The sequence below is a fragment of the Haliotis cracherodii genome, unplaced genomic scaffold (assembly GCF_022045235.1).
Source record: "Haliotis cracherodii isolate W230 unplaced genomic scaffold, xgHalCrac1.p SCAF_5, whole genome shotgun sequence".
NCBI classification, from domain to species: domain Eukaryota; kingdom Metazoa; phylum Mollusca; class Gastropoda; order Lepetellida; family Haliotidae; genus Haliotis; species Haliotis cracherodii.
This window is the reverse complement of record NW_027266308.1, coordinates 30351494-30363812: the sequence shown is the minus strand read 5'-3', so window position 1 is coordinate 30363812 and position 12319 is coordinate 30351494. Positions and strand designations below refer to the sequence as shown.

General features: G+C 40.5%; 1 protein-coding gene across 1 annotated transcript in view; it reads right to left on the bottom strand.

The window, feature by feature from the left end:
- Positions 1–6875: 6875 nt before the first annotated feature.
- LOC139442946 (two pore calcium channel protein 1-like) overlaps positions 6876–12319 on the bottom strand; it is a 31825-nt gene continuing 26381 nt past the window's right edge. Inside the window, exons 18-19 of the mRNA XM_071223871.1 lie at positions 11473–11639; positions 6876–7350 (exon numbers count right to left, since the gene is read on the bottom strand). Of these exons, the coding sequence (XP_071079972.1) occupies positions 7223–7350; positions 11473–11639 (295 nt within the window). The 3' untranslated portion in view covers positions 6876–7222. The remainder of the gene's footprint in view (positions 7351–11472; positions 11640–12319) is intronic.

Sequence of the window (12319 nt, the reverse complement as noted above, 5' to 3'; positions counted from 1 at the left end):
TGCTTGTCTCTCCATGGGGATTCCAGGTTAGAATAGGTCCCCAGCAACCGATGCTTGTCTCCCCGTGGTGAATTAGGGTTGGAATAGGTCCCCAGTTGCATATGCTTGTCTCCCCGTTGGGATTCCAGGTTAGAATAGGTCTCCATCAATCTATGCTTATTGGATTGGTTGGTCAGTCTTTAGGACATGGTTGATTGTATGGCATGGTAGCTGGACTGTTGATAGTTGCACACAATATCAATGTCTGGTCCAGTTTTGATTATTTACAGGCTGCCATGATATATCTGGAATATTGCGGAGTGCACCATTTTACAACAAGCAAACAATCTCATCATGAAAAGGACATCTTAACTGGCTTCATATTGCCTTGTATCCTGTTGGACTTCCATATCCTGGCTCTAGTCTTGATTTAAATGGTGATTGGAAAATTTCAATTTATTATGAGATGAGATGTAAATATATGACTAGACATGCAGGATAAGTGAACTGGAGGATTCTGCAGACATGTTATTGTCAATGTCATAGTGACATGCTGTATGAGAAGGGGAAGAAATGGCCCAGGTATGTGCAGAAATTGTGGCATTACCTGTTTCACATTCCATTATTTACGAGCTCTTTCTGTGATATTCTTGGCACCATTTCTTGTAGAATCATGTTCTTTTTATATTGTTTCCGTCCACTCCAGCAAATGTGCTTGCAGAATTCAATACTTATGTCATCTGTGATGCATTTACTGTCATTATATACATACAAGTGGTTAAATAAAGCTATAAATTGTGTGGTTTGTTTTTGAATCTATAAATTCTTAAATATTCCTTCAACTGGGGAGGCAATTTGCTGTGTAGAATTGCATTTCTTGGGTATGCCAGAAACCTGTGATTGTCGGTTCGTCAGCACCATACATGTACCTTTATTCAGGAGTTTCATGAAAGTGGTAAACGTGTAAGACCTGCAATGCTTCGGGTTTTCCTCCCACATTAGGCTGAGATGCTGTGATATAACTGGAATACTGTTCAAATTGGTGTTAAACCCAACTCTCCCATTCACTCTTACAACTGGAGTAAATATCAGTCTTCAGTTTACGTATTTTCAACTTGAAGAGAAGTTCGCTAGTCTCAAATACATTTGTTTTATGACTGAAGAAACTTTAAAAATCTACAGGCCCAGTTGTTATTTACAGTAATTAACAAGACAATGTTTTTGTCAGATGTGAACTGTATTCAGTGAGAAACCTGCAAGAATGCCAACCATATAAAATAGTGGATTCTGATATAATGCTCATAAGAGTGACCCCCATGACGATACAGGTTAGAATTGGTCTTCAGCAACCCATGCTTGTCATGTGACTACTGAATCGGGTGGTCAGACTTGGTGACTTGGTGCTTGACATCATATCCCATTGTAGTGGACTGATGCTCATGATGTCAACCCATGATTGGTCACCGAGAATAGTCTGACCTGGAAAATCAAACCTGACCTTTGAAAAGTGAGAGCACTAAAGCCAACACAAGGGTGGTTGAAACTAAATGGTACAATGGTATTTGGGAGAAAGGCTGGAAGACATGAATGAAACCTTTTAGGACAACAACAGGTCACCTAATGAAGAGGCAAGACGTAGCCATGGTCCATCGTTTCAAACAATTAAGTTGTGATCCCAAAAGGTTTCATGTTGTAATGTTCTTCCAACTTCTCAAAGTCTATCAAAGAGTTGACAAGACATAGTGGTAACTATGTATTTATTCACATGTCAGCATCAACAATAAAGCATGCACTGATGAACAAATACCCTGAAAATATATGTCCTTTGTGCAAAATGCAGGTCAACAAGCAATAAACATATGTCTTCATAGAGATGCTTCAAGAGGAGTATTTCATTAATATATCTGTGCATAAATGGGGATTATTTGAGCAATGTCGTGATGCTGTCTCAAGGATATTATGCCCTGCGTTCAATGGTGCAGAGGGTTTGTGGCACTACTGAAGCTACTCTGTTCGTTGAACGATCTCGCAGAAAATATTTCCAAAATGGCCGACATTGTCTAAGTGGTCTCCTATTGAAAATAAATAGGACGAAACAGATATCACAGATTATACGACAATGATTCATTATGATCTCCTTAAGAACCATATATAGAGAGCATATCTATTTGGATATTCTGTACATTTAATTGTTTTGTTAACAATGCATTGGTGTTTATAGGCCCATAATTATTACTGCTATGGTTGTGTTAACAGTGAAGGATTACCACTATATATGCAAATGCTTTAACCATGGGAAGGCTACATTCTGAACAGTTATGGAAAGTAGATAAATGAATGATCTCCAGCAGCCATCTTAGTCTCTTGACGAAGTAGCCCCTCCGAAAGTTTGCCAAGAGACAGATGGAAATAGTTTCACGTGACCTCATTTGGCCATGCCCCCTGCAACCTGGCCAGCAAGGTGGTTCGAGGTATGAGACTAGGGCATGAGGCCATGGTGACCGCTAAACAAAGTCACAACAAAAACATATGTTCTTTTGAAAGTAAGAAGTGCAGGGCAGGCTTATGTACAATTAACAGGGATGAGAATGTGTTTTATAAAAAAAAAAACACACTGAGAGTTAGCTTGGGGCCTGTAGGACTATGATTTATCCGCATAGTGTAATAGCATGTATCACAAAAATTACCCTTGACAAAACGAAATCCGCAGGGTATACCAATAGTTAAGTACTGTCATAGGATTTCCAATAATATTAAATATGGGTGATGTGAATTTACAATGAAATTCATTACGGCATCACTTCTACAATATGCGGAAAACTTCAAATTATTTGCACGACACAAGTTTTACTCTCTGATAGCTGGTTATAGGAATAGTGTAATATCCATGTTTGGAAAACTTCATATCCCACCTCCATCTCATCCATTCTTAAATACTTCACAAAGGTATTAAAGGTGACCTTTGACATGAGAATATATCTGTACATGGTGAGTGAGTTGGGATTTAATACCGTTTTGAGTATTATTTCATATACAAAGTAGACAATTTTTTTATGGATAACAACTTCTTTAATACTGTAAAGGTAACGTTTTGGTATAGATCAAGCTTGATAACGGTATACGGATCTATACCGAAATGTCGCCTTTACAGTATTAAAGAAGTTGTTATCCATAAATTGTGTCTACTTTGTCATCCGTCAACTTCTAAGTAATACCTATCAAACAATTGTATTTCATATATATAATAACATCTCAGGTAAATATGGGAGAAAGCTGAAGTGACACCATTGGAACACACCACTGCGGACAAACAGGATCATAATACTGGATTTTCCACTCCGCACTGTGTCACATGACAAAGGACAAAATCAGGGACAAAATGGATACTGTCACTCTCATCATGGAGTACATCATGGTCATGTTTATGTATATGAAGTCTTCATCTGCCGATTACTATTATTGGTAAAGCATCCAGACGGATTGCAATGTCTGAAGCCAGGTCTTCCCACTTCTGTTCCAGAATGGAGGCCATTTTGTAAGGATAGGATGTCCTGTGTCATGTGATTAGCAACAGTTAGAATTGTAGATTTCGTGGAGTGGAATATGGACTATTGGGACAAATGTGGGATTTGAGCCCTTGAGCAGATACTGTCAAACAAAGGGATGCAACTCTGCACAGCATATTATAGTGCCTGAGACCACTAGGCTGCCTGCACCCTCATTGTAACATATGGTCAATATAATATTACAAAAGTATAATATTTCAGGTTGCATGTGTTCTTTGATCTAACAATTTATTCATTTAATTAATGCAGTAAAAATGTACCTGAAAAGTCTTTAGCTCATTTTTTGAAACCATATCCTCACCTTCAACAGCTAAAGTGTTGACACTAATTTCACAAGGCACTAAAATGATCATTTGTCCAAATATTCCATTTTTGAACAATAACAAACAATGAATAACAACCTAAGTATACTGATTCCACGCATACAAACAAACCAAATGCATACAAACAAACCAAAATAGAATCATAAATCCCACTGCACTTAATCCAAAAATAAATAAATTACCATTTTAAAATCATCAACATTGAAAGCTCTGCAAAGCCCCACACACATGAGCACAAGAAAATCTGTTTACTCCCCATACTGGCCCATACTGACTTAAGCAATGCATGTTTCATGTATGCATTAACAATGCATGTGATTCATGCACAACTGAGTGTATGATGAAAACATATTGCACACTTTCTAAATTGAAGTCTGAAGTATACATAGATCTCCTGTAGTGTCAGTGAATCACAATTATCCCTAGGTAATATAACTCTTGATTATCCAGTGTATCACATTTCCATTCTAATACACTACTAAATATTTGAGAGGCATATTTTGAGTTTCCAGACTGGGGATAAATCTGATTGTACTTTGGATCAAAATAGGATGTGATTTGGGCATGGAACTAATGCATGTTATGCAACATTATACACGTGCAGTGATAATCGGGGTCAAAATGAAGCTATGGTGGCAAATGAGCACAGGGTATTTATCATTGTAGAATGGAGGCATAATACACTCGATTATCAAGGATGAGGCAGCTTAAGATCTTGAAATGCTGTTGGACACTATCCAGGTTATCTGGTAACAATATTCATCAATTATCAATGATTTTATTCTATCTTCAAATGGCCTGACAATCTTCAACAGCATAAACAAGCTTGGATCATTATTTCAATCTTCAAGACAATAAAAAACATATGAAAGTACACATTTAAAGACATATACCAAAGTTCATGAAAGTAGAATGCCCCAAACAGAGATACTCGTGAAAGAAAAACTTTCCTCACACAAATGGCCATTTCCCCAGGACATGTACTGCACCATGTGTTTAGACTTGCTGGTAACGTGACTAACATCCACCTTTTTGCCATCACAGTTGGAGAATGTAAGCAACACATATTCCATTTTTTCAGCATTTTGATCATGTTCCTTTATGCCAGACATTTTATATTTCTTGGTTTACAAACATTCTTCAAATATATTTGAACAAATGAAAAGATATCTAAATACTTAAGTTATGTGTGCTGTGTTGGTTAAGCTGAACATGTTGGTCTCTAGGAAGAGAATTTATGGATTGTAATTCTTTATTTTGAGGAACACTGATGAAGGAGTAAGTACACTGAAACATGTTCCTCATAATAAAGAAGTTGACGTCCATAAATTCTCTTCCTTATGTGTATCACTTCTAAATGCCTTTCAAAGATGGGTTGGTCTTGCATGACCATGAGTGTGCCCTCGGTGGATAGAAAAAAATGGTACTTTTTATTTGTTCCAATTTTCAAAATATGCCTATATATTAAATATTCATCACTCGCAATCATGTATGTATATCCTTCAGTCTGTATAAGTATCAGAATTCACTGGCAATGGAAGTCACTTCACACAGATGTATTGATCTCAGGAGCAGCCTGTGTTCAGCATGAGGAAGACACAATCACAACATAGAAACTCACAACAGATTCAGAATGCCAATCTGTAAATATCTTAAGATGCAATAACACCCATTCAAAGTTCAGGATAAATACTTCACTCAATAGGATGGTACAGACTATTGAAACACAACAAACCACGGTTTGAACTCCCCACTCTGTCCGACACTGTGTGTGCTTGTAAGAGTTCTAACCAGAATAAATGAATTGCAAGGAATTCCATGGCATTTCATTGGCTTAACTTAAAAATAGGATAGGCCATGCCCACTAGTGGACTACTGTTTCCTGATTGGCTGGATAATAGAGAGGGTGGGGCTTGTGTTGCATTATCATGATTATTGCGCTGAGCGTTGTCACTGATTTCATATCGTTGTTTTTGTGTGATTATGATTTAATATGTAGTCTGAAGTTATCATTTTGACTATTTATTTAAAAGAATTCCCAACAATTTTTGTGTGCATCTATGGCGGTATAAATGTGAAAACCGTTGTGCAGACTTTGCATAAATCTGTGGTGCAATGTGCACACCAAGTTTTACTTCATTCCTCATCAATGCCAAAATTATTGAGATCAATTCTTAAATGAGTGATATCATATACTACAGTGAAACCCTTTTGTCCCTATGGTAGAATTTTCGCTGAAATCATCTGGTTTTACAATTTTTTGAATAAACAAATGATGGGTGAGTGAGTGAATATAGCTTAACTTTGCATCAGAAATCTTTCAGCTATTTACAGCACACAAATGGTGAGTATGCAGCAATCTCACATTGAATGCATGTCAGCATTCCCTGCAGTGTTCATTCATAATCAATGGGGTCCAAGCTCACAAGGTTTCACTGCAGTGATCATTCATAATCAATGGGGTCCAAGCTCCTGAGGTTTCACTGCAGTGATCATTCATAATCAATGGGGTCCAAGCTCACAAGGTTTCACTGCAGTGATCATTCATAATCAATGGGGTCCAAGCTCCTGAGGTTTCACTGCAGTGATCATTCATAATCAATGGGATCCAAGCTCGCAAGGTTTCACTGCAGTGATCATTCATAATCAATGGGGTCCAAGCTCGTGAGGTTTCACTGCAGTGATCATTCATAATCAATGGGATCCAAGCTCGCAAGGTTTCACTGCAGTGATCATTCATAATCAATGGGGTCCAAGCTCGTGAGGTTTCACTGCAGTGATCATTCATAATCAATGGGGTCCAAGCTCGTGAGGTTTCACTGCAGTGATCATTCATAATCAATGGGATCCAAGGTCATGAGGTTTCACTGCAGTGATCATTCATAATCAATTGGGTCCAAGCTCGCGGGGATTTCACTGCAGTGATCATTCATAATCAATGGGGTCCAAGCTCCTGAGGTTTCACTGCAGTGATCATTCATAATCAATGGGGTCCAAGCTCATCATAAGTCGCCTTTAACAGGGAAATACGATCAATCATATGATCAACATTATGGTCAAAATATTGTAAGTGCTTAGATACACTTTCTAAGACTTTGTTTCAAAAGTTATGAGTGAGTTGTTTAATTTCACTATGAGCAGTATTTCAGTTAAAGTTGGGAAATCATAAGCGCTACATGGCTGACAGAACTAAGAGTGCAGTGTAACTTGACAAGATGATTGACATAAGTGATAACTCAACGGCCACTAGTGCATTCTGGAAATGAAACTGGGAATGCTGGGAATGAAACTGGGAATGCTGGGAGTGTGAGATGGGTGAGCAGATTACAGGGTCAATGTGTGTTGTCAAGCCTGTCATGTGACTGACTCGAGTGTTGGCCTGCGTGTAGAAAAGTACTCCTCATCCAGCTCTGGGCCCTCATCATCATCTTCGATCTCTCCTTCGAACATCTGCATCAGCAACACCTCCACCTTCTTGCGACCTGGAAACAACACGAGTTGATTACAAGCGACACCTGTAAGTGACCTTTATCTCACACCATGTCTCCATGTATATAATACACATCCCAGATGTTGGAGGTCAGTCAAGAAAATACTATCTTATAAACTGTCTCCTCAGTTTATGTCTGGACACATCTTGCTGGGGTGGTGGGGAGACAACAAACTAGGTTAAACTGTCAGTGTTACAACCTAACATATAGCTCTTCATACCATTAACAGAATACTTATACAAAGTTATCTGCCTCTAATATCTGAATGTGTGACAAATGTAATGTCGGCTCTGGCCATGGCTCCTTGTCCCTTGCTGCTGTAACCAAGTGGAACAGTCTCCCACTTGATATTGAAAATTTTACATTAAATTGTATATTGATATACTTATCGTATCTCATACTATGCATTCTTCCTTCAAATTTCGATCCTGGTGTGGAAACATCCTAAAACAAAGTTTCCACCCTCTAAAAACATTTCTCCTGAACACTCCTTGCATCAATCACCATAGTCACTACCCCAAAAATGTGTCACGCACTGCAATCCCTGACCTAAGCAGTTTGATCACCTGACACCCTATGCCACATCATTCTCTTGGAGCTGACAGGTAACTGTGATGTGGAGATGGTCGGGTGGACATATAGCGTGTTTTAAACTTATCCTATCTCACACTATGAATTTAATGCCACAGTTGGAGAGAGGGTCGCAGATACTCTAGTCAGTAGTGGACTACCACTGTGAGATGTATACGAGGAAGCTGGTGCTAAACAATGCTTCAACCACAGGATTGTTGCACAGTTTAGTGTCCAAAGGGCTTGGACTCATGAGTGGGTAGAACACGGTAATTAGTGAGTGAACCACTAAATTATCAGACCAATTATACCTCAAGTCTGATAACGGATTGTCGTCAAATTTGTCACGGTTGGATTCACCCACACCATCGGTCAACACAAAGCCACCTTTTCGGAAACAGTTCTTTATTGATGAAGCAGTGACTTCCCCCACACTCGGTGAAAATCTCGATTGCTTTTAACATAATTATCACGTGATCTTGTTGTCAAAGCATGATATACTTGTCATCATCTTACGTTTGTAATTCTGTTTGAGATTGGTGATAATTCCCTGGGCCATCAGTTCCATCTTAGATGTTGTGTTGAGTGGCAGAAACACAAGTTTAATGTTCATGAGATTAGACAGATTTGGGTGGGCAGGGCACTCGTCAACAAACAAAACAATCTTACGCTTTTGTTTGGCCATGCTCTTATCTTGGTCTCGAATCAGTGATTTTCACCTGTCATTCAAGCTTTTGTGTTGGCACGGTAGGTGACTGGCACGTTTTTCAACATTTTTAAAACAATGATATTTCTGAGATTTACTACTCACATGCAATTTCAGTTTTTCTATGCCCGTCATATTGGCTGCTACTAACAGAGTTATTCTGTCCTTACATTTCTTTCCCCCACAACATTTTTTTAATTTAAGATGAAGATTTCTCTGGAGTGTCAGTTTACAAAAAAGGTCAGTTTCATCTGCATTGAAAATGTTTTCTGGCGTGTATGTTACAAGAAAACCTGGAAGTTGAGACGTCAACCAATCATTGACAATGTTTGTGTCCACTCCTGCATTCACATGCCCAGATTTGGCTATGATCCCAAGCCTCTGTTCGAAATGGTTGATCCATGCAGTGTTACAAGTGAAATCGTCATAGCCTAATTTCACTGCAAGTTCATCAGCTTTGGTTTGCAGTAACGGACCACTAAGCAGAATGATTTCTCTTCTCACAGCTTGAAACCACTTCAAGAGGGCATCTTGGTGATTGGCAGCTTGTAGCCTTTTCCCAGCGGGGCCAAAGTCAGTCGACATGCAGGATTCGAGAAGGGAATGTTGATGGTACTTAATGTTGATTTGAAATGTCAAATTCCATTGTAATGTCTTTCTTAGCCTTTTTGCCTGCATCAACATCATTCATGATTCTCAATTTCGCATTTAGACTGATAGCTTTCCTCTTACTACTGGAAGGAAGGGACAGCTGTTTTTCTTTTAAGTGACATGCTCAGGCCTCTTGGATGAAGATGGCCTGTGTTCTGCATCCTGTGACTTGGATTGTGGTAAGACGGTAGGTTTCTGGCATTTATGCCAATAGTAGATAAAGGCTTCCTCTGAGAGATGTGCACATCAGCAACAGCAGTGACCCAGCTTGCAGATTCCCTGGCAGTCACAACAGCAGTGACCAGGCTTGCAGATTTCCTGGCAGTCACAACAGCAGTGACCAGGCTTGCAGATTCCCTGGCAGTCACAACAGCAGTGACCAGGCTTGCACATTCCCTGGCAGTCACAACAGCAGTGCCCAGGCTTGCACATTCCCTGGCAGTCACAACAGCAGTGACCAGGCTTGCACATTCCCTGGCAGTCACAACAGCAGTGACCAGGCTTGCACATTCCCTGGCAGTCACAACAGCAGTGACCAGGCTTGCACATTCCCTGGCAGTCACAGCAGCAGTGACCAGGCTTGCAGATTCCCTGGCAGTCACAACAGCAGTGACCAGGCTTGCACATTCCCTGGCAGTCACAACAGCAGTGACCAGGCTTGCACATTCCCTGGCAGTCACAACAGCAGTGACCAGGCTTGCACAATCCCTGGCAGTCACAACAGCAGTGACCCAGCTTGCAGATTCCCTGGCAGTCACAACTGCAGTGACCCAGCTTGCAGATTCCCTGGCAGTCACAACAGCAGTGACCAGGCTTGCAGATTCCCTGGCAGTCACAACAGCAGTGACCAGGCTTGCAGATTCTCTGGCAGTCACAACAGCAGTGACCAGGCTTGCACATTCCCTGGCAGTCACAACAGCAGTGCCCAGGCTTGCACATTCCCTGGCAGTCACAACAGCAGTGACCAGGCTTGCACATTCCCTGGCAGTCACAACAGCAGTGACCAGGCTTGCACATTCCCTGGCAGTCACAACAGCAGTGACCAGGCTTGCACATTCCCTGGCAGTCACAACAGCAGTGACCAGGCTTGCACATTCCCTGGCAGTCACAACAGCAGTGACCAGGCTTGCAAATCCCTGGCAGTCACAACAGCAGTGACCAGGCTTGCACATTCCCTGGCAGTCACAACAGCAGTGACCAGGCTTGCAAATCCCTGGCAGTCACAACAGCAGTGACCAGGCTTGCACATTCCCTGGCAGTCACAACAGCAGTGACCAGGCTTGCACATTCCCTGGCAGTCACAACAGCAGTGACCAGGCTTGCACATTCCCTGGCAGTCACAACAGCAGTGACCAGGCTTGCACATTCCCTGGCAGTCACAACAGCAGTGACCAGGCTTGCACATTCCCTGGCAGTCACAATAAAGTTCATGTGGAACACAAGGTGACAAAATGTGGCGACAAGAGCCGGGCGTTTAGTCCCATTCCCCATAGCATAAATGTTGATCATACATAAGAGGAATCACTAACGAAAAAAGAAGGTAAAATCAATTCTCTTCTTCTCAAACATGTCTCCACACACTGATGATGAGCAAAAGAACAATGTGGCATAAGGCGTCAGGTGATCAAACCACTTAGGTCAGGTTGCATGGGATTGCAGTGCGTGACCCATTTGTTTGAGTGATAACTATAGTAATGCGAGGGGTGTTTGGGCAAAATGTTTTTAGAAGCTGGAAACTTTGTTTTAGGACTTTTCCACACCAGGAAATGCATCATGTGAGATAGTATAGGTTTAAAATTTTTGTTTCTCCAACTTTCCAAATCTTTAAGACGATTGAATACTCATCCTTTTAAACTCACCTTCATAGATTTAAACCTTTCTTGTGCCCGATATATTATATGCCATTTATAAGTGGACTATTACTAGTCCTGCCTTCAGACTCTGTGATTCTTCGGTATTAGAACCCATAAATAGGACAATTGCGCTCAAAGACCAAGGTAATATATCTTGGCCAATCTGGGATTCAAACCTGCGACCATGCTGTTGATCCTGTTAGCTAGGGTTACAGGTCTGTATCAACATAAATGCTTGGGAAGAACAAAAATGGAAACAATAACATCGTAGGTATGTTATTCCCCATGACCCTTTACTTGCTAAGTTGAACAAAGAGAAAATGATGAGCATACTTTTCTTCTTGAGGTGAAACTTGAGCCCTGTTTCCTGTGACATGTCTGGGATACTGTCAGTGTCAGAATCATTTTCCTTATCATCCTCTCTTCTGTCTGGTGGTACTTCATTTTCCACGAGTTCTAAGGAATCTACTGAAGTCGAAGTTGTTTTGTTTGGCTTCTTGCTAGAAATGTATTTAAAACAAATGTTAACACTCAATATGCACAAATAGATCTTGAGATAATAGCCAATCTCATTAAAATCAGTTCTAAGTGTCTGCCGCTAAACAAAGATCTGAGGACATCCCATTACAGGTCACGCCAGAACGACCTTTCGTGAACTTTGACCGACCACTGAAATTACTAACGCGAATAATCAGCCAAGTAGAAAGCAGCTTTCTCGAGCTTTACGACACTCATTTCGACCAGGCGATTTCCAATTCAGACTTCGCTTGAAAAATATGTTGACACAATTCTCGATTAAAATATTGAAAACTGAACAAACAAACATTCCGGAATGTCCAATATAAGGTTGAGATTGTATGGCAGTGCTTCCCACGTACTGTGCAACGCCTCTTCCGTTCAAATGTTTATACCACAGAAGCGAGAGATTTTGGTGGAACTAGGAAAAATTCGGAAAAATATGGTGACACAGTTCTCGATTAAAATTTTGAAAACAGTACAAACAAACATTCCGGAATGTCTAATACAACGACTCTTCCGTTCAAATGTTTATCCCACGGCAGCGTGGCGGAATCAGTGGTAAGGGACGTAACTGTCGTTTGGAATACCCTGCTTTAACGTTTTCGAGGTTGCATGATTCGAAAACACATTCCAAATGTCACTTTCAGGATCTGGTATGTGA